This window comes from Leuresthes tenuis, unplaced genomic scaffold (genome assembly GCF_036924035.1).
Source record: "Leuresthes tenuis unplaced genomic scaffold, fLeuTen1.0.hap1 SCAF_7, whole genome shotgun sequence".
Lineage (NCBI taxonomy): Eukaryota > Metazoa > Chordata > Actinopteri > Atheriniformes > Atherinopsidae > Leuresthes > Leuresthes tenuis.
This window is the reverse complement of record NW_027325361.1, coordinates 25,983,036-26,009,989: the sequence shown is the minus strand read 5'-3', so window position 1 is coordinate 26,009,989 and position 26,954 is coordinate 25,983,036. Positions and strand designations below refer to the sequence as shown.

The following is a 26,954-nucleotide window of genomic DNA, read 5'->3' as shown; positions in this document are numbered from 1 at the left end:
ATGTTTAGGTAGGTAAAGTGAAATCCCAAGAGGCAGATTTTCCCTACAGAACATAGATATTGATATTGGATCAAGATGAGAAGTGTTGCTCACTTTACCTGTCAGTGATTTTAATGGTGTAAGTATATGACTTCATCTCAGCAAAGTGGGTATAAGATGACAATATTATGATGAGGAGTAGAATGTGGAAGTTAATGTGTTCTTTCAAAAACTAAGTGTGACACAAGGGATGCTCAGTTTTCTCTCAAGTTAGTTACCATCAGACACATCAGGCTTTATAGATGTGATTTGTCATCACTACTAACAAATGGTCTATGTACTAAAATATCCCTCTCTTTCATGTGCTCTAGGTCACGTCCACCAACACAGACCCAGATGTGGGGTTCACCATCATATCATGCTTCATTTCTCCCAACTCCAACCCCAAAGTGCCGTCACAGTACACGCTCATTGAGACAGTTTGCCCTACAGATGACTCTGTCAAATTCTTTCCTCTGAAGGACTTCCCTGTTGCTACTGCAAAGATAGAGAAGAAACGTTTCAGCTTCACCTTCAACTCCAAGCTCAACATTCCATTTCTCTTCTTGCACTGTGAGATGTCACTTTGCTCAAAGACACCTCAAAAGAACCGAGAACTGCCACTGGTATGTGATACTTCTTTAAATTACTATTTTCTTCTGTGTAGGTTTGATGATTTTACTATAAGGGTCATCACTATCGTTGTAGTCTCTGAGCCATATAGTGTGAGGAACATTTGTTTAAAAAATGTTTTCGAGCATCTTGTAGTTCACCGTCCTAATTCTGACTGATGTGAGTCGATAAGTGTCAGGTCTGCAGCCCAAATTTAGCTGGAAGCGGTTATGAAGGTAAAGTTTGCCAGATATCCAGCTGCCGATCAAAATATGATCTAAATGGTCATTTTTATTCATCTATCCAAATCATGCTTTCTTCTTAATAAGAATCTCATTTCATCTCAGAAAAATAGTGTCACAGAAGGTAACAGTTAACAGCTGATGTGATCAGGGTCAGTCTTCTCCATTTATTATTTGTTCGGTTTTCAGGTTTATGCTTATGATCAGGTATGACATTAATTAGCAAATTAATTTTTTTCAACATTATTTCCTGCACAGTGTGTGGCACCTGATGAACCTTGTCATTCTGTTACTGCGAACAATATCATGGCGATGATGATGAATGCCAAGGTGTCCACCAAGCCACTGGCTGTGCTTGGTGGTTCAGATGAACCAGTCCCTACAGGTTAGTTTTCGGAGATTATAACATGATTTTCACCTTCTTATTTATGAGAGTATACAGTGTATGCAGAGTGTGAAAGAAAGCCACAGTAAGCAAAGAAGCTGGTTTCAAGGCGGTGGAGCCAGAGAAGGCTCAGATCAGCACTTAGAGATTACACCAAACCACAAAATACTACACATAACTTTCCAGCATCTGGTCTACATTAACTGCGGTGTGTGCATGTGTGCGCAAGCATGGTCAGTTTACACTGACATCTGTACACAAGAGTGTGTTTTTGGGTGTGTGTACATACTAGCATATAGTGGACTGCAGCAAAGGGGAGTGCACTAACGCTGAGGCCCAGTTCTGTTGTTCTGGACGAGTCCACGCTGAGAGAGTGTGGAAAAAGAGGAGTCATACAGCACAGAGCTCCAGTTGTTTTCACTTAGGCCCTTTGCCGTGGCCTCCCTTTTCCACAAGTTGGGGAGTGAAAGGGGAGTATTGGTGCTCTCATTGGCTTTGGGAGCCCAGCCTCAACCTAAAGGCCTCTCAGTCGCCGCTCAAGTTTTTCAGTCATCGACTCGTTGTATCGGAGTGTCTCAGGGGTTAGGAGTGTAATCCCAGCGAGATAGAAGTCTGCAGGAGGTGGGGTTATGAGTCAACTGCCATCACATTGTACTAATTATGACCTAAGCTCATGATATCAGATGGGGTGAGTGCCCACTCTCCAGTGGATTTTCTGCCGGAATATTCAGTTTATCATCCCTTCTGAACAATGACATCAACGGGAGAGCTGTGGTCAGAATGAATCAGCCGTATTTGGTTATGATTTTATATCAGTTACATCATATTAATAAGAAAGACCAATACATTATGACTGATATTTGCCAATTTTAAATTATTATAGATATATTGTGTCAGTACATTGTTTTTGTCAGCTGGATAGTACATTTGCTTGTCCCCTCGCAGGTGGTCACTCGGGCCAAAGTGAGACTATTTGTCTGTATTGCCAAGTGAGAGGCAACATCTATTAAATATCTGTATCAGTACAGCTTAGGGAGGTTGGAAACTTTGCAGACAGTTACAGTTCATGTGTGGGGGAGAATTTTTAGATTAGTTTCTCACTCAATGTGTGTCAGACTTGTTCTGGATCATTCTAACCAGAAGTGGTTGGATTTATTACTTTCTAATTGGGCCTTGGATTTCACTGCTGGGCAAAGGCACTGTATGGATAGAATCAATTTTTAAACGCACACACACACACACACACACACACACACACACCAGTCTCAGTGTTGAAGATATTAGGGAACACTGTGAAATTTAGATAATCTTGTTAAGTTTGCTCTACCCAACACTAATATGCCATTGCAGCAAGTTTATTTTCCATGCAGCCAAATAAGTAAACACCACTATGCCACAAACATGCTGGGGGGTGGGGGGGACCAGCAAACCAAACAAACATAGGTCATAGTTGTGCACTGGACAGTATCCCAAAGAGATGAACTTGATCTACAAATCAAAGAGGGCTAGTTGTGACCAATTTAGTGGATGGAAAAACATAACAGCCTAAAGGCCCTTCTATCCAAAGTAGATTTACTGCTTCATAACATCAGTAAATTATATTCCCTTTTAGTGGATCTGGACAAGTACAATTTATCTGAGAGGTTGGCAGGGAAGATATTATCTCTACTTTGCTACAAGTATTATTAATTTAGTGCAAGATTTCAAAGGTTAAAGAAAGGAGAAAAGTTTAGAGTATTTTCAGGGCTGGAACTACAGTTATGAACATGTGGGCCCTTTAGCTTGCTTATCTCTCCAAGTGGAAGGATCCTGTGATAAATATCTATGATGATTTCTTTATCCTTAAAACCTGCTGAGTGAGGTGTTTTTGCTTTCCAAATTAAGCTGCTGTATTCACTAACCAGATGTTGAGCGTCTTACTTAATCATTGGGATTATTGTAAAACTCAAAACTCAGCATTTTAACACTAAAGCCTAAGGGTTTGTATGAGTCTATTTCACTCATATACATGCATATACTTATCTTGCATGCAGTGCTAATAGCCTTATGTACCAGAGCTTGTTTTAGTAGCATGCTTTGAACTGAATATATGTTTGAACCCCAAGTCCTGAGCCTTGGTAGAGCCAGCATCGGTGGGTTCTGCTTTCTGTGCGGAAAGTTCATAGTTGAATTAAAGCAAGTCATTATGGGGGAGTGTGCTCATTCTGTGGCAAGCAGGCTTACATAAATAAATTACATGTATTGCGATATCAGTGCTATTCCAACTTTGGCAACAGCTTCAAGCTGCAAACACAAGTTGCAAGTTTAGTTTTAAAGCTCATGTCTGGTTCTGTTGAAGTAGTGAAGACCAGTCAGATGTCCAGCAGACTGTTCCCCATAGATGTAAGGGCATAGTTTAAAAGGGTCCACTGAGTTCTCAGCTTGATACACAAGATAACCAAAACTTGGCTCACGTTAAGTTTTTGAAAAGAACGTTGCACATCGTCGTCTTCTCCCAGTCTCAGTTTGACTGCTTGACGTTTGTCCTCTGCATGTGAGGCTGAAAGTATTGCTGGCCTCTCTATACATTCTTAGCATAACAAGTCTCCCGGGATAGATAACACCAGAGCGATGGGACTGAGTGGTGGGTGGCAGAGAGGATGTCCTCTGGCCATCGTCCACTCTGAAATTAAAGTCCTCTTTGATGACCTGTCATCGTCCATTATGCGAGATGAAAACTCAAAGGTGTTCTTTCCAAGAATAGCACCCATTGTGCCAGAGTGCTGGACACATACCAGGTTTAGAACGGCCATACACAAGCGCCTTTGTATTGTTTGTTAAGACGTTATCACAGCTAATTTCCCTTTTGAAAGACTTCAAGATGGATTGAAATAAATGAATGAGCAAAACTTCATCAATCGGTTTATCCATGAGGACATTGACGGCTTAAAGAATTGCTGCTCTTTTAGCGTTTTCTTGATTCAAGTTACTGTATCAAATGACAAAGAGCATTGCTGCACAGGGCTGTATCAGCAATATGCTGCTCCTTGGGTATGTGGTTGACAGGGTCTCGAAGCATGTATTGTTTTAAATTTGAGATATCATAATATACATATATATATATATATACATAATTATAGCATGCGTAATAGCTGACTGACAGTAACATTTTATTTTGGTTTTTTGCAGATGTACCTGACAGTCCCAGTGAGTAAGACAGTTTTAGTGTATTTCTGTTCTGTTTACATATCTTCACATGAATCAATGTGAACTGTATGCTGCTTTGTTTCTTAGGAACACTATATCTGCTGGACACTCCAACGGTGGTGGGGATTGCATTTGCAGCCTTTGTGATTGGGGCTCTGTTGACTGGAGCCCTGTGGTTTATCTACACGCACACAGGTAGGTCCTTAATCTGCTGCTCCAGCGCCCCAACTCACCTCTCCGCTTTAATGAAAAGATAAGATGCAAAGGAATGTCCCAGAGTCTCAGTGCCAGCAGTGTGCCGCGACGACTACCAAACATCCTGTAGCTGACAGGGGCCAGTTCACAATAACATATTGACTCTTCTACTGTAAATATATCCTGTTGGTCAGCAGCAAGAGCTCTTCTCTTTCCTGCCTTTGAATGTTTATTGGGCTGCGGGTGGTCAGCAAATATTCACAGTACAATGGCTGGAGACAAGCTGGAAATTCCCCTTGTTGAGTTTAATGGGCGCTCACAGGAAAAGACACACAATCTGCCCATTAGATGCCAAGACTTTCCCCAAAGTCCCCAGCCTGCTGATCCTAGCTGACCCCAGAGAGGAAGTGTGCTCCCAGCAGCCCACTGAGTTCACTGGCGTGTAGATCTGCCGTGCTCTGTAAGGCCCAAGTGTTTGACTGGTGATCAGCTGCGCCACTGACCTGCTGCACTAACTGCTGACTGATGTGTTCTCCATGGTCGTCATACATATAAGAAAAACAAAAGAGTGTTTTGCAACAATGCAACTACGAAGTTTAAGCTTGGTTTGCAGTTTGGAAACAGCTCACTATTTTTAGGCAACCCTCTCTGACAGCTGAGCATGTAGCAACAATGTAAACTTGTCAGAGTGACGATAGTACAATAAACTCTTCCAGCTATGCTCCATCACATTTATTATAAGTGTTTACTGAAGACGATTTCTTGTAGCAGTAAAGATCAGCTGTAATATTTTAGGTCCTTGTCTCTATCACAATATTTTCACTGGCTGCTCTTCAGAGAGCCACTTTATCTCAGCTTTATATCCAAGTGACGGACCAACAGATAACGCAATAAGAGTAACTGTCTTGTTTTTTAAAGATGATAATGGATGTCAGATATGAACATAGATAGAGAACAAGTATAAAGATAGCGTAGGAATAAATATGCATGTCCAGGACTTTGTGTTAAAGACACATGTCCCTGTTTTTGTTGTTAAAGTAGGCCTTAGGTCACTTTGGATGGGTGTGTTAAGCTCTATTGGCTGAAATCACCTTATATGGCAGCATTTGCAGTTAACCCCGAGAATGCAGATCCCCAAAACAGCCACCAAAAATATCACCTCAGAGTGTATTTTAAACCAGTGTACAGAGTGATGAAACATGAGAACAAAATTGGCTTTATTCCCTCAGGGTGTCATGTTCTTTTAAATTTCTTTTTTCTTTCTTTTTGATTGAATTATGTAGTTATTACATCATTATTGCAAGTACAGTTTGTTTTATTTTTTGTAACCATTACAATCGAATGCTCTTTAAAGCAAATGCATGTGTGATTTCTTTAAATAGCAACCTCACATTATGCCATTTGAAATTTTGCTTATTGTCTTGACTGACCGTCAGTGTGTGGTGTACCAGGCCTGCTGTCTGCTATTCCCAAGAAACCTGCTCTCCAACTGTTGCAGTAACAGTCCAGCATCTAAGCATCTATAAACTGGTTGAATCACTCAAATGGGGAGAAATTTCATCATTGTTCTCATTATTTGCTCTAAATGTCTGAAAGACAAGATGAGAAAATTACATTCATCTTACGACACAGAAGAGAGACACATCATCTCCACAGAGATGGTGGTCAGACCTACAAACGTAGGGCTGCCTGGTGAGGTCAGTCCATCACACAAGTTAGGTCTGAATATCTCAATAGTTACTTGATAGAGTGGTATAAAACTTTGCGTAGAAATTTGTGGGACATAGACAACAAATCTTTAAGTATTTTATGATCCTCTGAATTTCATCAGTAGTAGCACCGTGAAGTCGATATGTATTTCATTACACAGCTTTATCAGGGTTAACTGTAACAACTTTGATGCTTCCTTCATTTTTAATCAAGCTCCATCATCAGGTCAAAATTTGAATGCTCCACTACTTTGGTTTCTAATCAAATATCAGCAAAAGTAGTACTCTTTGTTTTTACTAATTTGAAAATGCATAATAGTATTTGAGAAAGATGAAAAAGTCTTTGATTCCAGAGTTCAGATTCATGCACATTTCAAGGCATGGTACGTTTAGATTGTTGACTTTAAGAGAAACAAGACTAGACTCCTGCATATGAGTCCGAAACCTAGAGGGTTAATGCATATTGTTCTTGAATACACATCTGTTACAATAACAAATACAGCATGTTTCTGTGACATAAAAGCTGCCTTTATCTCTCCAATCTACAAAGATAATATTGAAATTGGGAATTGAAATTTCCTCTGACAGATGAGGTGAATCCTTTTGTTTTGCCGAGCTCTTGGTCCTGTGAGGGAACGTTTGCTGGCAGCCCTTTTCTGCTAAACATTAGCAGAATTGTGGGGCCTTAAAGAGGGAGAGGGATGGGAGATCACTTGTGGAAACATACTACTGTCATATATGCAAGCGCTCACTCCAACACACAGCTTCTAGCACAAATTAAACTACTGATAACAAATCATTGTATGAAAGAGACAGTGTGTACTCTCCACTGATCTGCTGGGAGAGAGGTTACAAAGCAAAGAGCAGACTGCAGTTATAATGGGGCCAAAAACCCAAATTAAACACAGACTTGGCTTCATTTCAAAGCCATTCATTGTCTGTTAGACTTTTTTTTTTTTTTTTCGTAAACAGACAAAGCACTTTTAGTTGTCATTCATTTAAGCTTTGGATCAAGAGAGTTTACGATATGAAATGCTTATTTAGAGATAGAACAATAAACCAGTGGTTTGAGCCTCAGTTACAGGGTCCTGAGTTGTTTCTTCTACTCAAGCAAGGCTAATTGATTCCAGATAACAAAATAGTCATCATCTTCTCCCCCTTCTTTTGAGGGAAGGATATCAGATAGGATGTGACCTTTTCTTTCTGGTCACTTTTTGGTGACATCTTTTGGGACCTATTATCTGAATACAGTCTGAAGCAGATTATTCTTGAATATAGTAAAGACCAATAGATGCAGGCCTGGGTTCTTGTACAGCTTTACACATTCAGTGCTTTGCACTATTTTTATTGTAAAAATGCATTAACCTCACGGGATAGTGTGAGTAATATTGGAATTCTGTGAGCTTTGTCAAAAAATACTAGACAAAACAAGATTAAACAGTACATTTTTCTTAGTTCAGACAATAAATTGCGGCTCTTTGAGCTAAAGAGGAAAATAATTTGCAGCTTAAAGCAAATCAGTTTGTAACGTTCTAGCCCAATTCTAAATTTTCTCCATTTTCTCAAACTCCCTTTGGTCCAATCCTCTTCTCGCTGTGCTCCCACTCCCGCTTCTGCTCTATGTCTAGGTGAGACAGCTGGCCCACAGCCGGTCCAGAGGTCTCAGCCTGCCTCAGAGAACAGCAGTGCAGCTCACAGCATCGGCAGCACGCAAAGCACACCATGCTCCAGCAGCAGCACAGCGTAGCCAAGGTTGCCACCCAGCAGGACACAGAGCTCTGCCACAGCACAGGAAGGGCCCCACGCTTCACAGTGAATGGTTTGTTGATCTCCTAAAGTATGAACAAGAAAAAGAGAACACTCTTAATACTTAGTACAACCCTTAGTACTTGTGTAAAACTGGTGCCACTCTAAGTGTGTGCAGTCAAATACTGTCCTGGTGTCATTGGTATGTAACAGGGATACAGCCTGCCAGCCTTTGCCTCACAAATAACAGTTTATTACAGGCATTTTATTCAAATCCAAATGCTGCTTTTTTTTTGCTGACCATATGAAAGCCTTTTTTTTTCCTTTAGTTTTTTATTTTTACCGTACATGGTTTGATTTAGGCTGTAAATCCTGATATAAATGTGTGTGTTTTGAGAGGTAGCAAGAGCAATAAGGCTGCCATGAAAGTGGTAATGTTGATGGCTGGACAGTAAAACTTTACTTTAAGGCAGCAGCCCAGAACGTAAGCAGAACAACCACTATTAAAATATAGACAAATGTGCAGTATGAAGCAAGTCAGCATCTTGTGAGATCATCTAGCTAACAGATTTTATTGAATGTATTACAGAAGAGCAAACGCCAAAAAATGTGAAAGAAAAATGTGAAAGGCATGCAGATAGAATTCCACATTTAATAACCATTTAACCCAAATATGTTTGTAATGGATTCATACAAATAAGTTGGTAAAGTATATAAAGTGCATATAGGCATAAGCTTTGATGTGAGTCTGTGTTCAGATTGACCACTTATTCATTTACTCACTTATCTATTGAATAGTGTTTGCGATATAAAGGACTTACTACAGGATAGTGTTAGACAGCTGATGCATTTCATTACATCCCATAAACAAATGCCAGTGAGACATGCACATGCCATTTATGTGGTGTTGGATAGCACAAGTTTGCTGTATTTAGCTGAAATCAGGTTGTAATTAACATCTGTCTCCATAACAGCCACAGAAAACTTTATGACGTACCCTTTGTGTATGTGTGTGTGCTGTATCAACTTACACAAGCACCGACTGCAAACTAAGAATTAATTAATAATACCAACAATAAGCAGTTAAATATGTCAAAACAAAATGACTGTTTGTGAACAATTGATTTTGGAGCCAAGATGGCCCCATTCTTGCAGCTCGCATACAAATATTTCAATAGTGAGCTACATCACAACATGTTCCGAACGTGTTTACTTGTTTAGACTGAACAAATCAAGAGTAGAATATAATTTTTGTCTTGCGTCACAGGCAGAAAGAGATGAACCACTTCATGGTGGTCTTATGTTGATTTTCTTTCCAGGCACACTCGGCGGAGAAAAAATTTCACGATAACAACCTAGGTAGCTAGCACTAACACACATGCAATGCATGATGGCTGATATTGTGTATAGCTTGAGTATACCACTTTTGGTGCACCATGTGACGTATTTATAGTGCACTGTTTAGTGAATGAAAAGTTTCAGTTGAAATATCTCACAATACTGCAAGCTGGTTGACACACTACATAGTGGACTATACAGTGAATTAGTGGACAATTGGAACACAGCCTCAGTGTCTTACTCGACCTTGCAGGGGCATTTCTTTTTAATAGCTGTTGTTCATGGAACACTTCAGCATGAAGGGAAATGTCCTTAATAGCTTACTATCTAAACGTTAAAAGGAAATATTGATACTTCTCTCATGTCTGTGTGTTACTTAGCTTAGCTTAGCATAATTGGTGGACACGGCTAATTCAGAAGAAAGGACATTTTGAGCACAAAACTAAATCCTAAAAAACTGTCATCCTGCATTTTGGTGCGTTAAATAGTCAGACTGGAGGTTATTAGCCTGGTTTAACATAAAGACAACAAACCAGCTGTTCTTTTTAAAATTCCTCTGAGGTAGCTGCTTCCAGTCTTGATGCTACAGTAGGCTATGCTAATCACCTTTCATCTCCAACATACTCAAATGTACATACACAAGAGTGATATTAATCCTCTCGACTAAATCTTAGAAAGAAAGTAAATGTTTCTTTTTCTCAAAATGTTGACTTTTTCTTTAAATTTTTGTATATTTGTGTAATAATGTAAATATTCAAAACGTTACGAGGGGCTGCAAGTTTCTTTGGGTTTCGATGGGATTAGCAGAGTGTGCAGTTCATCAATGCCACAAATAGTTTTGAATGTAGTAAAATACAATTCAGAGTGTGGATTGACAGAAATAACTATGGCTCTGTTTTAAGAAAATACTACTAATCATGGCTTAACATGCATTAGTTAAAAATAGCGAGCACCTAATTGTTATTTTTGAGAGGCTAACTTTAAATTGGCAGGGTCTCATGCTGAAGTAGCAATGAACTTTTCGTAAGTTAGCTGTTTAAATAGTCAGCTAATTGCCCTCTTATCAGAAAAAAAAGTCATTTTGAGACTGCAGGCACGCAGTGTTTGGACTTCCTTATCCCACTTGTTTTTGTAAAGATCTTGGCACTGATTGTATGTTGAATAAGCTGAAGCCAAAACTCATCATTTTCAACATATATTTCCTACAATACCGCTACTGCCCCACTGTCTCAGAAGAATATGAATGTTTGCTGTATTTGTGTGTGTATCAAGGTGTGTGTTGGGGAACAAACTTGGGCTTTGAGAGGGAAGGGAGAAGGGACAATTTCCTGTAACCAATTAACTGTCTCTGGTAAGAAGTAGCAAGAAAAGATAAGAATGTATATTATCTCAAAGTTTTGGATCTTTCTTTCCTTTATGTAAACTTGTATAAAACTTTCTACAGAGAGTATAAATAGGTATATTTGTGTAAAAAGATTATATTTTGGAATATATTTACGAAAGAAATTTATTGTCATCTGTGTATAAGTACTGTGAATGGTGGATTTGCTCTAACACGACACATTTTTGGGAAACTAGAACAATCATTAAAGTCTCACATCGTGTTTTATAACTAGTGATAAAAAAGATACATTAATAATTATAATGTAAAATTACAAATGATTTTGGGAACTTAGGGACATGTGTCCATGTTGATGCATTTTACTGAACACTTATCCACCTTCAAACAAAACCTCTGTTCATGGAATACAACTTGCGATGTTGATATATTTTGCAGTGTAATATTTTTATGAATAAAAACATATTTTTGTATATGTAATATGAAAGTAAAATTTTTAAGAACTGATGCTAGAAAACCTCGTCATGTAATGGAAGATAAGCTACAGCTATGAATAATAGACTCTATATGATGTATTATGGAATTAGTAAAGATAGTCTGAGTCCTCCTCGGCTGCTCTGGCCTCGTGTCTCAGCTGTTGCAGTAATAACACACTATATATCTCCTTATAATGATGTTAAATATGAAACCAACCCTGTTTTGATGTGTTGCAGAGTACTGCAGCCTATAATAAGCTGTCATAATGAGGCTTTCTGGCATTCCTGTAGTTTTGTGGTTTCTCTTATCAACTGTGGTGACTCCATATCCCACATGTAATTATCTTCCCTCTCCTAAATAACAGATGAATACATTTCACAAATCAACCTTTTCCCTGTATTTTGCAGATACATACATACATACATATATATATACATATATATATATATATATATATATCTCCATGGGAGTATGCTGTACCAAACAATAGGAGCCTTGTTGCAAAAAGTATGCTTTTGGAGTCCCTCTGAGTATGTTGGCAGTAAAGACTAAACTCAGTAAAACTGAAATAGGAGCACAAAATCCACCGATTTAATTAATGATCAGTTTTTTTTTTTTTTGCCTTTAACTACCTCACGTGTTCATGTAAATGTGTAATTTGTGTGTCTGTGTATGTGCATTTTCTATAGATCATACTGCATTTATATGATGTAAAGGCCCAAACATGGTTTTATTGCAGTTTAACGTTTAAAAACCATTTTCAAAGAATAAACAATGATGTAAGAAAGCATCCTCGTGATCCCAACAATGTTTTTCTTGTGGCTTGTAAACATTTCAAACTTAAGTTAGTCATCATTGTTGTCTCTTGTTTATTAAACTTTTTATATGCTGTAAATATGCATGACATTTGTATACCCAATATGACCAATAAAGTTTTTCATGATAATGATGGAGACTGTCTCGACTTTTTGATGATCTCTTTGCCATAATGGGAGTTTTTTTTTACAGCAGTCCAGCCACATGCTTTTGGAAACCTCCTCCTGTATATGGGTTTAGTTTAAAACAATCAGCTGCAATGATGAGGTGTTATGCTTGGCCCTGTGGTGGTGAAGTCATGAGTTGTCTCTGATGAGCTCATAACATGATATAGACCATAGACCTTTGGCAGGAGGTTTTCAGAGTCGGGTAGGGGGTAATCACTGAGAGGCAATGCATGAGACTTCACACCCCCACCCCAGCATCTTTGCTTTTGATTAGAGCTCCTTGGAGACGACTCAGAACAGCGTGCCTTGGATTAAATTGGAAAAAGTGAGACAATACGGCCTGCGTTCCAAATCCTTCTGACCCCTTTTTGTGATATCACATAAACACATTTATTTTTTTATTTCTTCAGACTGGTTTCACAGAGTCTACAAGGCGCTGGTCCAATTGATGACAATTTTTTTAGCTTTTCAACAAGTAAACCTCATCAGGCCCTTGATTGTAATGTCATTCTTTTGATTTCCAGCTTCCCCTTATAGGTAACTGGAACACAGATGTGTTGTTTTGCAGCTAATCCATTAAGTCACTGATTCCCTGAGCTCCAGACAACAGTGCAAAAATATATATATTTTTTCCTCAGCTGACAGGACTCCAAAAAGTGATGGTCATATGAATTAAGACTCGACCTTAGGTCCTAAACTTGATTACTTGAATATTGTTTAGTGAGATGTTTTGGAACTTTTTGCCTGTTGTGCAACATCACAGGGAGATGAGGCCAGATTAGCTGCCTGTGTAGCTGCCATGGGTCTTCACGATTGTTTTCTGCCTGAAAGAACAGCAGGACTGTGAAGTTGTTGCCCCACATTTGTGTTTCAAGTAAACATAAAAGTGCATATTTTCTGTGCCCTTTAATGACTTACATTAAAGCAGATTATCCATATTTACTTGCAGATAGAATAGAATAGAAAGAATAGAAAAATACTTTATTCATCCCCTAGTGGGGGATACTCAAAAAAAAAAATACTCTCAATGTAAAGCCTTTCTCCACCTCCTCAGCTTGTACTGTTGCCATTCTAACTGCTGGTTTTGTAAGAATTAAAGCATAAAAGCTTTCATTTGTGTTACAAATTTACTAAGGAAAAGTGAAACAATGTTAAGCTCTACGCAGTATGGGTGAGGATTGACTCAAGCATCTCTTTTCCTTCCTCTAAGTGTATGCTCTACAGAAAGCTACAATAAAACTGTATATGCAACCATGAAACATGGAAAAGACTGTAAGCCATCAGATACAGATGCCAAAAAAACACACCTGGCTCTAATAGAGTCCCATTCAGAAACTATCAACCTGTTTCATAAAGTATAAAGTAGCAAAATTTAAAAAGACATAGCTTCTATAATGTCATTGGCCAATTTTGTGTTTGTGCTTTGATCCATGTGTCTGTGGTCCTTAGAATAGAAAAGAGGTATTTTCTTTTGTGTCCAGTGAGGTAACACTAACACTAAAGTAACATTGGAACTGTTGTTAATGTCCTTAAAACATACTGACTAAAGTTTTAAATTTTTTTTCAAGGCTGATCATTGGGGATGTACTGAGGTGTGGTTTCTAGGACCCAAACAGTTGGAGGGTCAATGTGCAGGAAAGAGGCCACCCGATAGCATACTACCATTGCTTTGTAATAAGAGCTTGTAATCTTTCAGAGTGAAAATGTAAATGTTTGCACGGGGGTGTCAGATTTTTCTCAGGTGTTGTTGTATTTCAACAATTATATTATCCACAGTGTTATAATTAGGTCAGTTACATTTACAAAGATAATACATATTGTACTTTTCACTTCACAACAAAATGACCTCTTTACAGTTACTTTACAAATAAAAAGTTTTGCCCACAAAACAAATGGACCCTTTCACCTAATTGAGATTGGCATTGTTCTTATATTTGTCGTCAGATTAATCCATAAATAGGTTAACAGTTGAATACAGTAAACGTTCCAATTCAATCAGCTACAACAATATAAATCCTGCTTTCAAAAGCAGCCCATAAACATTAAGAACCTGCTATAACACAAGGGAAACCTCCCTGTATTGACAACTTTTACACAAATTGTTTATTAGGTAACACTGTCAATACAGAACTTTAACTTTCAATAGAGTATCGAGTGCTGTATCTAGAAATGGAAAACAGTTACAACGAAGTGCAACGTGACCATGAAGAGACTCAGAATGAGATGGGACACAGCTTTTAAGAAACTCTAATAACCACAATGAGACTCAAAAGCCCTTCTCAGCCCTGAACTGCACATGAGCCTGTCATAATCCCTTCATGAGGCTACCATTACTCATGAGCCAGCAGCTCTGAAGTGTATTTTCATTTACACCCAGCATGTGAACTTTTGACCATATTTTGCTGGCCTTATTCAGTCCCTTTATTTAAACGCTGCCCTCTGGTTGTCTCCTCTGCATGTCTTTGCTCTGACCTTTCTCAACTTTCATTTTGAGTTATGAGTGAAAAACGAGTTTCAGGTTGAACATACTGAGCATAAAAAGTGCATATTTTGACCAGTTACCATACCCCTCCTGGTGGGGGATTCTTTTTTCAGCTATGCTGAAACTGTAGCCCCTGACTGAGGTGTGCTAACTTTAGCCTCACATCACAGCTGGTTATGCTTCACAAAAATATGACGAGCTTCGTTTCGCTGCCAGAATCCATAAAACAGGTCTCATTTTGCTGAATTGCAAATTCAGTTTTGATTGTGGCCAATGGGTACTGCATGTGCGTACTGTTATTTCCTTTATAGATTTGAGGCCCTTACACAATTTGCTGAAAAACGATCCAAAATGATTCCAGTTAGAAGGAAGGAAACAAAGAAAAAAACCCTCTTCATCCTAAAATAACTCTCCTCGTAAAGAAAAAGTTCAATAATAACAAGCTTCACACCACAAACATCTCCCAGTCAGCTCATGTTAACATCTTTCTTTCTTTTTTCTTCATCCCAAAATAAGACCTTTGCATGCATGCATGCAATGTAATTGTTTGTGAACGCACTTACACACATCAGAGACCCTCCTCCATGCACATACTTTTACTGACTGATTTTCTGCCCAATTTTCAGTTCAAACTAAAAACACAACCATAGGGGGAAACGAGAGCAAAGCACTCATCATTCTTCATTTGTCTGCTCTGTTTGGACCATCTGTTTTATTTGAGAAAAGCTGCTTACACTATATGTCTGCTTTTAAGATGGAGGACAAAAAAATTAAATTTAAGGCAGCAACTGCAGATAGGTCCTTTCAAAAGGCAATATTAAACTCATCCCATAGGGCTCATCTACTGTGCATTTATTCCGAATCCACATGCCAACATAGAGTATTTAAACCTTCCTTCCTACAAAGTCTGATCACATTGACCTAACAGCTTCCTGTAAAAATAACTCTTTTTATTTGAGGCAGTCTGGAGTTTAGGTTTCTGCTGGAGTGGTTGAAGTCAGAACGTTTAAGGAGGAGCGTAGCGATACCACTAATTTCAATCCTATCCGATACCAAGTAAAACCAAAGGGGATTTTGTCAATACTAATACCGCTACTTTTTACAAAAGCTTAATGTGTTAAAACAAATTAATCTTCAAAATTGAGTGTTTCAAACTATAGCCACTCAATGACACCATTCTTTATTTATAGAGCAGGTATTGGATTGGAGTGAAATTAGTGGTATCGCACATCACTACTGCGCATGTGGCTTATGCATAAACAGAATACAATCCAGAGCCCAGTGTCTTGGTTGTATCAAGCCTTGGCTTTTCTGTCTAAAATATATCCAAAAGAAGGCTGCACAAATGAGCAAATAGAGATTTTCTGTTTTGTTATGTCTCTGAAAATACTAATTCAGTGACATAATTTAAATGACATCAGTGAATCATTGAGAGTTTTATTTTTTAGTGTCACTGTGACTCACAGAAAGCAGGATGGATGTTTATTTTCACAAAAAAAAACTTTTGCTGGGCTCATTTGGATTTTTGCCAACACAAGCATATCATCTGTGGTGCAGATGACACCCCATAAACTCTTGCTTATAGTTAATGGGGTGAAATAACGTTTTTTCTGGGTTTTGACCCTACTTAGTGGCGCCCCCTACAGGTGTCCCACAGTTGATGGTAGTATATAAGAGCTTTTTACTGTTTACAGCTGGTCTGTGGCCCCTTTTTGTTGCTGCTCTGTAAGCCTTCAAAAGTGTCTCAGGTTCAAGGTTCAAAGGTCACCTCTGAGGAGCAGGAGCTGCCCACAATTTTCATGGTTTGAGTTGTAATTTCTCAGACCCTTATTAAGACCAAGCTGGATGAAATAATTAAAACATGTTTTAAGGGGTAGTTAGTGGCCACGTGTTCAAAATATTTTCTAATGACCTAATATGGCCAATTATACCGACCGTATCCCTTTCCCCAGGCTGACAGTCAGTGTGGTTACATGTTGGATCAGATTAATGGCTAAATTACAATAAGATTGAATTATTCAGCTCATGTAACAAGCTTAATCCGACAAGAAATTGAATCGGATCGGGTTACTTGAGATCGAATTAAGAGTCCGGGATAACTGCGTTCTGCGCATGCTCGTGAGTTTTTCCCGCGATCCTCACCCGGAAGTCGAAGAAGACGATATTACTGTTGTTGTCGCTGCCGTAAGAAACAAACAACGCGATGGAGAATGCACCATTGTGCATCGCGTTTGTGCCATAACCATGCTCATCACAAATGTAGACGGACGTAGCTTCATCTTGCTCTTCGTTCGCCATCTTTCTCAAATGCCTTGGTTTTGTTGTTGTTGAAGACGTCAATGTTTATGTTTATGCCAAAATTGTGCAGATATATTCACTCCAAAAACAAATACTTGGTCCAGGATCCAAACATGTGAGGTTTAGTAGACGCTTTTAGCTTTTAGCAGACGCTTTTATCCAAAGTGACTTACAGGTAGGCATGTAGGGTGAGGGGGTCTTGCCTAAGGACCCCTACTGGAGGTAGTACCTTTCATGCAGGGGTTTGAACTCAGGTCTCCCACATGGAAGGTAGCAATCATACCACTACACTATCCAAATGGCTCTATTAGCGATAGTTGAAATGGGTACAGCGCCACTTATCTACTGTGGTATTGCATGCTTTGTACCAGTGATTCGATTCAGGCACACACAGTGGCCTGTAAAGCATCAGTGCAAAAGGAATTGTAAAGCCGAAAACCTGAGGTCCATAAGGGTGTATTGTCCCGTGCATAGCGGACTGAATGGTTCAATATTTTACCAAGTACCCTTGCATCCCTAGTATTCAGTATTATTATATCCACATTGAAGCCCCCTTAACAGCTATTTATATGCTTGTTTGTTTTTAACTTAACTTGTTTGTAACTTTTTATGCAGTATTTATTGTATAGTTCACTTGTTGTACCTTGCTTGCTGTGCCTGTATGCTGTATGGACATGGGTGTTTGTTGAAGGTACAAAATATATTGGAGTGATTTGGATGGAAAAACAGCTTTTCTGTAACTAATAAAGTCGTATAAGAGTTAATAGCTAGCATTAAGCTAGCCAAGGCATTTGCACTAGCCAAGGCAGAATTTGAACCAGTGCTTAAAAAGTGCTTATATGCACTAACCTTATAATGGGAATAATTTGCAATGTAACAACCTTGTTGTAATTTAGTTATTTATTGTTCTTTACATTTATATGTTCAAAATTACGAGTTTTTTCACGTTATTTAATTTCAATATGTATGGTACGATATGTGAACAATAGGAATAAAAAAAGTTTTGATGTCATACATTTTTCGTTGGTGTCAGATTATTTATAACATAATGGTGATGAACACTGGTTGGAAGGGCTCCCTGGAAATTTTTGCTTAGGACCCCAACAGACTCTAGAATCGCCTCTGCTTACACCCTGCCTCTTACCCGATGGCAGCTGGGATGAAGTGAGTATGGAAAATGAATGAGATTTACTATTTCATGAAAAGTCTTATTTTGCATTTAATGGCAGCCACATGTCTTACAAAGTATGGAAGTAAATTGGCAAAAGGTCAGTAACATGATTGGGTTGAAAAAGAACACCTTTGAGACGCAAAGTCTCTCAGAAGAAACAATGTGCAGAGGTTCAACAATCTGCAAAAAAACACATCTACAAATTGTGGAGCAGTTTGAGAATAATGTTCCTCAAAGCAAAATTGCAAAGACCTTGAATCATCCATAATTTATTGTGCATAATATTGTAAAACGATTTTGAGAATCTGGAGACATTTCTGCGTGCAAGGGACATGGCCACACGTACATGTGTGTGTATGTATGCATGTATATGTGTGCCATTCAGGCAGTAAAAAAACTACATAAAAAACAGGCATGACAACCTCCAAAGGGAGGTGACCGGGAGGCATCCTAACCAAATGCCCGAACCAACTCAGCTGTCTCCTTTGGCTGGAAAGTGAAATGAAATGAAAATACTTTATTGATCCCAAAGTGAAATTATTTTGTTGCAGTAATTAAAAATATATATATATTTATCAATCATTATAAATTCTCAGAATGCATTGTTATTGGTGCTGGCAGGAATGACCTCCTGTATCTCTGTGTCTTTGAACAGAACAACAGTCTGGAGTCAAGTCTGAAGATGTTTTAGAGCTTATGAGAAGGCTAATGGCCAGAACATCAGCAGGCAAGACAATACACAAATGGATCAGCAAATATTCCAGAGCTTTTGCTGTGGCTGTTTGTTTTGCGTGCAAGTGAGGATTTGTCCTTTCTGCTGAGCTGTATGCTGCTTTCCACCCGCTCCTTCTATTGTGATACATACAGAATCATGCAATGCTCATATCAATACTATAAGAAGCCTCATCTGCTATTCTCTTAATGTTTTGTAGAAAACGCAGTGTAATTTCTGCAACATGTGCTGCCTCCTGCACGCACTTGACAACCCCTATTCTTCTGCACCCACACTGTATTTCCAGCCTGAAGAGAGCATCTCTAACAGAGTCTCCTGCTATGAAACATGCATCCAGAACAAAATGTCTTCACTTTGTTCTGAAATTCTGTGGTGTTTATGTGTGAAAATGACTTTTGTGCGCTGATTTTCAATCACAATTTCTGACACGTTTAGCCATTTAACAAAAGAAACAGAAAAATATGTGAATGAGAGTAGCTTTATTAGGAATTTAGACAACTTGCACATCTTGAAAGGCACTTAAATGCTGAAAGGTATTTAGAAGTTTTAGAGCAACATATACTCTCATGCAGATGACATCTTTTTCAGGGAAGGCCTTGCATATTTCAACAAGACAATACCAAACCACACACACTGCATCTATTACAAAAGCAAAAAGACTTTTTAAATAGGAGTCTGGTTGCTGGACTGTCCTACCTGCAGTTTAGATATTTCACCAACAGAAAACTTTTGATACATCTTTGACCTTGAAATACAACAAAGTAAAGACCCAGGAGCAGATAGAATCCTGTATCAGACAACATTTCCATCCCAAAGGCTCAGCAACTGGTCTCCTCCGTTCCCAGAAGTTTAAAGGTTGTTGTTAAAAGACAAGGGGATGCTACATGGTGGGAGACATGCTGCTGTCCCAACTTTTTTGAGTCGTGTTGCTCCCATCAAATTCAAGATGAGCTCATGTTTTCCATGAAATAATAAACTGTCCTACTTTCAACATTTGAATAGTTAAGGACATTGCAGATTATTTTATGACCCAAGAACTTTGGTTTTTTAGTAAAAGTTTTCTCTTTTATTTTTATTTATGGTTTATGGTTATAAGCACTATTCCTTCCAGATCAGTCAGATACTCAAAAGAAAGCCAAATCTTCATTGGTCTGATGTGGAATGCATGATCTAAAAACTATGCAGCTCTACCCATTTTACCCGTGATACTGCTTTGCGGTAAGACGTATTGCATCACTTCCTGTTGCTTTGTGTGTGCACTGTGACAGTTCTCGCTCCTCTTGAACTACTAATAATCTGTTATTTCTCCCTATAATTTTCGCATCTTGCATAGTTAACTCTATCCCATACTTGTTATATTCTAACACTCACTCTTACAGATCTTTAGTTTTTATTTTTCACTTTTTAGCAGTGTGTCGGGTTCTCTAGCTTAGCATGGCTACCAGTTCTCTTCCTCTATCTCCTGCTTTCACCTGCTCCGTGTGTCAGATGTTTAGTTACTCCTCTGCCTCCTTTAGTGGTAATGGTACATGTAACAAATGTAGTCTTTTTGTAGTTTTGGAGGCAAGGTTATCTGAATTGGAAGCTCGGCTCTGCACTGTTGAAACCCGATAGCGAGCCAGGCCCCTTTAGTCAGTGCGGAGCCACCTAGCGTAGCTAGCTCTGTTAGTCGTCCCCGAGCAGATCCCGAGCAGCCGGGACTTAAGAGTGGCTGGGTGACTGTCAGGAAGAGGAGTCATAGTCCTAAAGTCAAGCCCGTGGTTCACCATCAACCTGTCCACGTTTCAAATAGATTTTCCCCACTCAGCGACACACCCGCTGAGGAGAAAACCCTGGTAATTGGCAGCTCTATAGTCAGAAACGTGGCATTAGCGACACCAGCGACCATAGTCAAATGCATTCCAGGGGCCAGAGCGGGCGACATAGAATCCTATTTAAAACTGCTGGCTAAGGATAAACGTAAATACGGTAAAATAGTTATTCACGTCGGCGGTAATGACACCCGGTTACGCCAATCGGAGGTCACTAAAATTAATGTTGCATCGGTGTGTAATTTTGCCAAAACAATGTCGGACTCCGTAGTTTTCTCTGGTCCCCTGCCAAATCTGACCAGTGATGACACGTTTAGCCGCATGTCCTCATTCAATCGCTGGTTGTCTAGATGGTGTCCAGCAAACAACGTGGGCTACATAGATAATTGGCAATCTTTCTGGAGAAAACCTGGTCTGATGAGGAGAGACGGCATCCATCCCACTTTGGAAGGAGCTCTTCTTATTTCTAGAAATATGGACGAATTTATTAGTCATCCAAAAACATAGTTGTAGTCTTACACACTTCTCTGCGGCTTCCCACCTGATGCTGCCCCCCCCCCCCCCCCCCCAATCAAAAAACACAAAAGGAGCAAATCCTCTTGTGCAAAAAAAAAAAAATTTAAAACAAAAACTTTAACTGAACAAAAACATCAAACTATTAAATGTGGTTTGCTGAATATTAGATCTCTCCCTTCGAAGTCTCTGTTAGTGAATGATTTGATTTGTGATCATCATATTGATATATTTTGTCTTACAGAAACCTGGCTGCAGCAGGAGGATCATGTTATTATTAATGAATCAACTCCCTCTGACTATTTAAATGTTCACGTTCCTCGAACCACAGGCAGAGGAGGAGGAGTGGCAGCTATCTTCAGATCAGGGTTACTAATCAGTCCTAGACCCAAGATTAGTTTTAGCTCTTTTGAATCTCTGATTCTCAGTTTTTCCCACCCAAAGTGGAAATCACAAAAACCTTTTGTGTTTGTTGTTGTGTATCGTCCACCTGGCCCTTATTCTGAGTTTCTCTCTGAATTCTCAGAGTTTTTATCCCAGTTAGTGCTGAGTACAGATAAAGTCATTGTAGTGGGTGACTTTAATATTCATGTAGATGTTGAAAATGACAGCCTAAATATTAACTTTAATTCTATATTAGACTCTATTGGATTTTCTCAAAGTGTTCACAGACCTACTCACTGCCTTAATCATACCCTTGATCTTGTGCTGACTTATGGCATTGAGAGTGAACAGTTAACAGTGTTCCCTCATAACCCTGTCTTGTCTGACCATTTTTTAATAACTTTTGAATTTACATTACTTGACTACACGGTTTCTGAGAAGAATTCTACATATAGAAGGTGTCTGTCAGAGAATGCTGTAATCAGCACTCACTGCCATGTGCTGATATGACAGAGGACGGCTACCTAAATTTTACTCCAGTAGAACTTGACTCTCTTGTTGACAGCACTATAGCTTCAATGCGTACAACACTGGACAATGTTGCCCTTCTGAAAAGGAAGGTAATCAGTCAGAAGTGGTTGGCTCCTTGGTATAATTCACAGCTGCGTGCGTTAAAGCAGACTGCAAGAAAGCTGGAGAGACAGTGGCGTTCCTCTAATTTAGACGAGTCCCAATTAGTCTGGAAAGATAGTTTAATAACGTATAAGAAAGCACTTCGTAAAGCTAGAACTGCTTATTATTCATTATTGATAGAAGAGAATAAGAATAATCCCAGGTTTCTTTTCAGCACTGTTGCCAGGCTGACAAAGAGTCCGAGCTCTGTTGAGCCATGTATTCCTTTAACTCTCAGCAGTGATGATTTCATGAGATTCTTCATCAATAAAATTGTTTCTATCAGAGAGAAGATTAATGGAATCCTTCCCATTATTATCACTGATGTATCATGAAGTAGAGCAGCTTTAGAAGTATCTTTCGAACCTGAATTGTATTTGGACAGCTTCTGTCCCGTTGATCTTTCTGAGCTAACAACAGCAATAGTCTCTTCTAAACCATCAACTTGTATGTTAGACCCAATCCCAACCAGACTGTTCAAGGAGGTTTTCCCCTTAATTGACACTTCCATATTGGATTTGATCAATCGGTCTTTGTTGATAGGATATGTACCTCAGACTTTTAAGGTTGCTGTAATTAAACCTTTACTTAAGAAACCTACTCTTGATTCAGAAGTGTTGGCCTAATTATCAACCTATATCACATCTCCCTTTTTTGTCTAAAGTTCTTGAAAAAATAGTTGCAGTTCAACTTTGTGATCATTTACATAGAAATAATCTGTTTGAAGAGTTTCAGTCAGGATTCAGAGTGCATCATAGCACAGAAACAGCACTGGTGAAAGTTACCAATGATCTCCTCTTAGCCTCTGATAGCGGACTTGTTTCTGTGCTTGTCCTGTTGGATCTCGGTGCTGCATTTGATACGATCGATCACAGCATTCTGTTACAGAGACTTGAACATGTTATTGGGATTAAAGGAACTGCATTAGGCTGGTTTAAGTCATATTTATCTGATAGATTCCAGTTTGTTCTTGTAAATGAAGAATCTTCCTCACATGTTGGCGTATGTCATGGAGTTCCTCAGGGTTCTGTGCTTGGACCGATTCTTTTTACTTTATACATGCTTCCATTAGGTAACATTATCAGACAGCATGGCATAAATTTCCATTGTTATGCTGATGATACTCAGCTGTACTTATCTATGAAACCAGATGAAACCAACAGGTTGGTCAGACTACAAGCCTGTCTTAAAGACATAAAGACCTGGATGACTCAGAACTGTCTGCTTTTAAATTCAGACAAAACTGAAGTTGTTCTCTTTGGACCTGAGCGCTTCAGGGAGAAATTGTCTAGTTATATAGTTACTCTAGATGGTATTTCCCTGGCTTCTAGTTCTACAGTGAGGAACCTTGGAGTTATTTTTGACCAGAATTTATCATTTGACGCACATATAAAACTGGTTTCTAGGACTGCCTTCTTTCACCTTCGTAATATTGCTAAAATCAGGAACATCCTGTCTCAGGGTGATGCAGAGAAACTAGTTCATGCATTTGTTACTTCAAGATTGGACTACTGTAATTCCTTATTATTGGGCTGTCCCACATATTCTCTGAAAAGCCTCCAGCTGATCCAAAATGCTGCAGCCAGAGTTCTGATGAGAACTAACAGGAGAGATCATGTTTCTCCAGTTTTAGCTTCTCTTCATTGTCTCCCTGTTAAATTCAGAATAGAATTTAAGATTCTTCTTCTCACATATAAAGTTCTTAATGACCGAGCTCCATCATATCTTAAAGATCTAATTGTAAGGTATTTTCCTAACAGAGCACTTCGCTCCCAAACTGCAGGTTTACTTGTTGTTCCCAGAGTTTCTAAAAGTAGAATGGGAGGTAGAGCCTTCAGTTATCAGGCCCCTCTCTTGTGGAATAAGCAGCCAGTAAATGTCCGGGAAGCAGACACCCTTTCCACTTTTAAGATTAGGCTTAAAACTTTCCTTTTCGATAAAGCTTATAGTTAGGGATGGCTCAGGTAATCCTGAAACATCCCATAGTTAAGCTGCTATAGGCTTAGACTGCTGGGGGACCTCATCTGTCACACCTTTCCTCACTTTGCTCTCTTTTTTCCCCCTGTTTAATTTCACAATTGATTTTATGTACATGTGACATTATTGTGGTTATTAACGTATGTTTCCCTGTTCCAACAGATATCCTTTGAATGGCGTTATGGTGTTTTTCCCCCTTCTTTTCCCTCTTTTCTGTCTTCTCAAACCCCAGCTGGTCGAGGCGGATGGCCACCCTTCCTGAGTCTGGTTCTGCCAGAGGTTTCTTCCTGTTAAAAGGGAGTCGTTCCTTTCCACAGTTGCCTCAGGCACGCTCAGGACGGGAGATTGGACTGAAGACAACTTTCGGTGCAATCTGTTGGTTTCCTTAGCTAGGATATTAATTTTTTGAATTGGCTCTATATGAATTAATTGGATTATGATTACAATGAATTGGATTCCAATTGGCTTGAATTGGACTATATTACTTAAGTGCCTTGAGATGACAATTGTTGTAATCTGGCGCTATATAAATAAAATTGAATTGAATTTAATTGAATTATAAAGTTTATATATATTCTTGAAATCTGATTTATTCTAAGTTTTCCTTTTACTTTGCTGAAAACACAGTTCCCCTTTCTGCCAGTGCACACGAGCAACACACAGCACAAGTAAGACCAGGGCAGCACGAACTCTAATAAGATTTGTTTTTCCATCCAGGATCTTGAGCAGAGAATCACCTACATAGGCCTCCAGAGTTCAAATCTGCACTGCAACCAAACAAAATAAGCCAGGTCCAAGTACTTACTTCTAACTACAACCAGATGTCTACCCTCAGCTAATAACCAGAGAAAATACACACCTTTCCTGTGGTTGGTCCATAGGTAGCCCCAGCTGACCAGTGGAAGTTGTCATGCAAAAACAGATGTGCAGACTATGTGTAGAAATTACCCTCACATCGTGAGAGAGTACTGAAAGGTGAATGGAGCAGAGGTCTAGTTTAAGAATAAAGTGTAATATAGCAAGAAGAGGAACGCTGATTTACTGACACAGAGAAGAGAAGGCCAGAACCTTTAAAACACACTTAGAAAACTGACTGTCCTAATGGAATATGTTCATGTATATATAATTGTATTCTGAATTAATACAGATTTCATGACCCATGAAACAATGATACATGAATAAAAAATTCACACTTAATTTTTGATGATCATAAATGGAAACACAGGCCTCTAATTATAGCTAATGATGAAATTTAAGTAGCCTCATCCTTGTCATCATGTTCATGAATTATGAAAAGGTTGTGAGTGATGAAATGCCGCACAGTCTAATTGTTATGACAGAGCAGATTAACAGCTTCAGAGTGGATCAGGTGGGAGTCTTCAGTTTAAATTTCACAAACTGGATGTCAAAGCCTGCAGCAGCCCTGGGGCTCAGAAACATGTTGTCATACCAAGGCTTTCACATGTTGTTACCTCAGTACACTATAGCAGTGGGCACCTTTGCAAAAGGAATGTCCACAAAGAAAAATCATACCTCTGGAAATGGATGCTGAACTTCTGAAAGTCTTCTTTCTGTGCACCGAGCACCACAGACAAAATTCTGCTCGTCTCCTTTTGGGTTTGAAAGACCGACATCTGTGACTTGAACAATTCAAAACAAGATCACATAAAAGAAAAACATTAAACTTAGAATTTTAGATAACTAATTTAGATTGTGTGCAGATGACAGCTGATAAAATCCAAAAAGTCTTACTGCTTGAGTATGATACCAATAACTCATGACATCACTTGATTGGCACTCTCACTAGAGATGTACTGACAAATTGCCCTAAGATTATCAACTAGAATTGCGCAAGGAAAGTTATGCAAAGTATCGAGTATTTTGAATCCACACTGATAACCAGGTGCATGAGAGGACTCTGAGATATATGCCTTTCCTGTTTGTGTATCTGGACGATATACTGGTGGCAAGTAGTTCAGTGGAGGAGCACAGGTTACACCTCTGCCTATTGTTTGAGTGCCTCATTGAACATGGATTATTTGTGAATCCTGCTAAATGTCAGTTTGGGTTTTCAGAGATTGAGTTCCTGGGTCATAGTGTGTCACAGCAGGGTGCTGTGCCACTCCCTACCAAGGTAGAAGCAGTTTTAGCCTTACCCCGCCCCTCCTCTGTGAAACCTCTTCAGGAGTTTTTGGGCATGGTTAACTTTTACAACCGTTTCATTCCTAGAGCTGCCCACATTATGCACCCTTTGTATGAAGCATTAAAAGGCGAAAAGGGTAACCAGGACCACAGAGAGGTTACAGGCATTTGACAAAGCTAAAACAGCGCTTGCCAACGCCACCTTGTTGACCCATCCCAACCCTGCAGCGCCTATCACCCTAATCTCTGATGCTTCTGATTATGTAGCATGTACAGCACATTTGACAGAGAGCTCTTGGCCCTTTTCCTCACCACACACCATTTCAGGTTCCTCTTGGAAGGCCGAGATTTCACTGCTTTTGTTGACCACAAGCCCCTTACGTTTACTATGGCCAAAACCTCTGAACCGTGGTCAGCGTGGCAGCAGTGACAACTTTCTGCTATTTCCGAATTTACAACTGACATTCAGCATGTTGCCGGGAATGACAACTTGGTTGCTGACTGCCTCTCGCGTGCCCAGGTTGCCACTGTCCATTTGGGA

At 39.2% G+C, this 26,954-nt stretch overlaps 1 protein-coding gene across 1 annotated transcript in view; it reads left to right on the top strand.

The window, feature by feature from the left end:
* Positions 1-12,200, top strand: part of tgfbr3 (transforming growth factor, beta receptor III) — a 71,731-nt gene extending 59,531 nt beyond the window's left edge. Inside the window, exons 13-17 of the mRNA XM_072390160.1 lie at positions 351-644; positions 1,131-1,257; positions 4,426-4,443; positions 4,531-4,638; positions 7,976-12,200. Of these exons, the coding sequence (XP_072246261.1) occupies positions 351-644; positions 1,131-1,257; positions 4,426-4,443; positions 4,531-4,638; positions 7,976-8,094 (666 nt within the window). The 3' untranslated portion in view covers positions 8,095-12,200. The remainder of the gene's footprint in view (positions 1-350; positions 645-1,130; positions 1,258-4,425; positions 4,444-4,530; positions 4,639-7,975) is intronic.
* Positions 12,201-26,954: the final 14,754 nt, after the last annotated feature.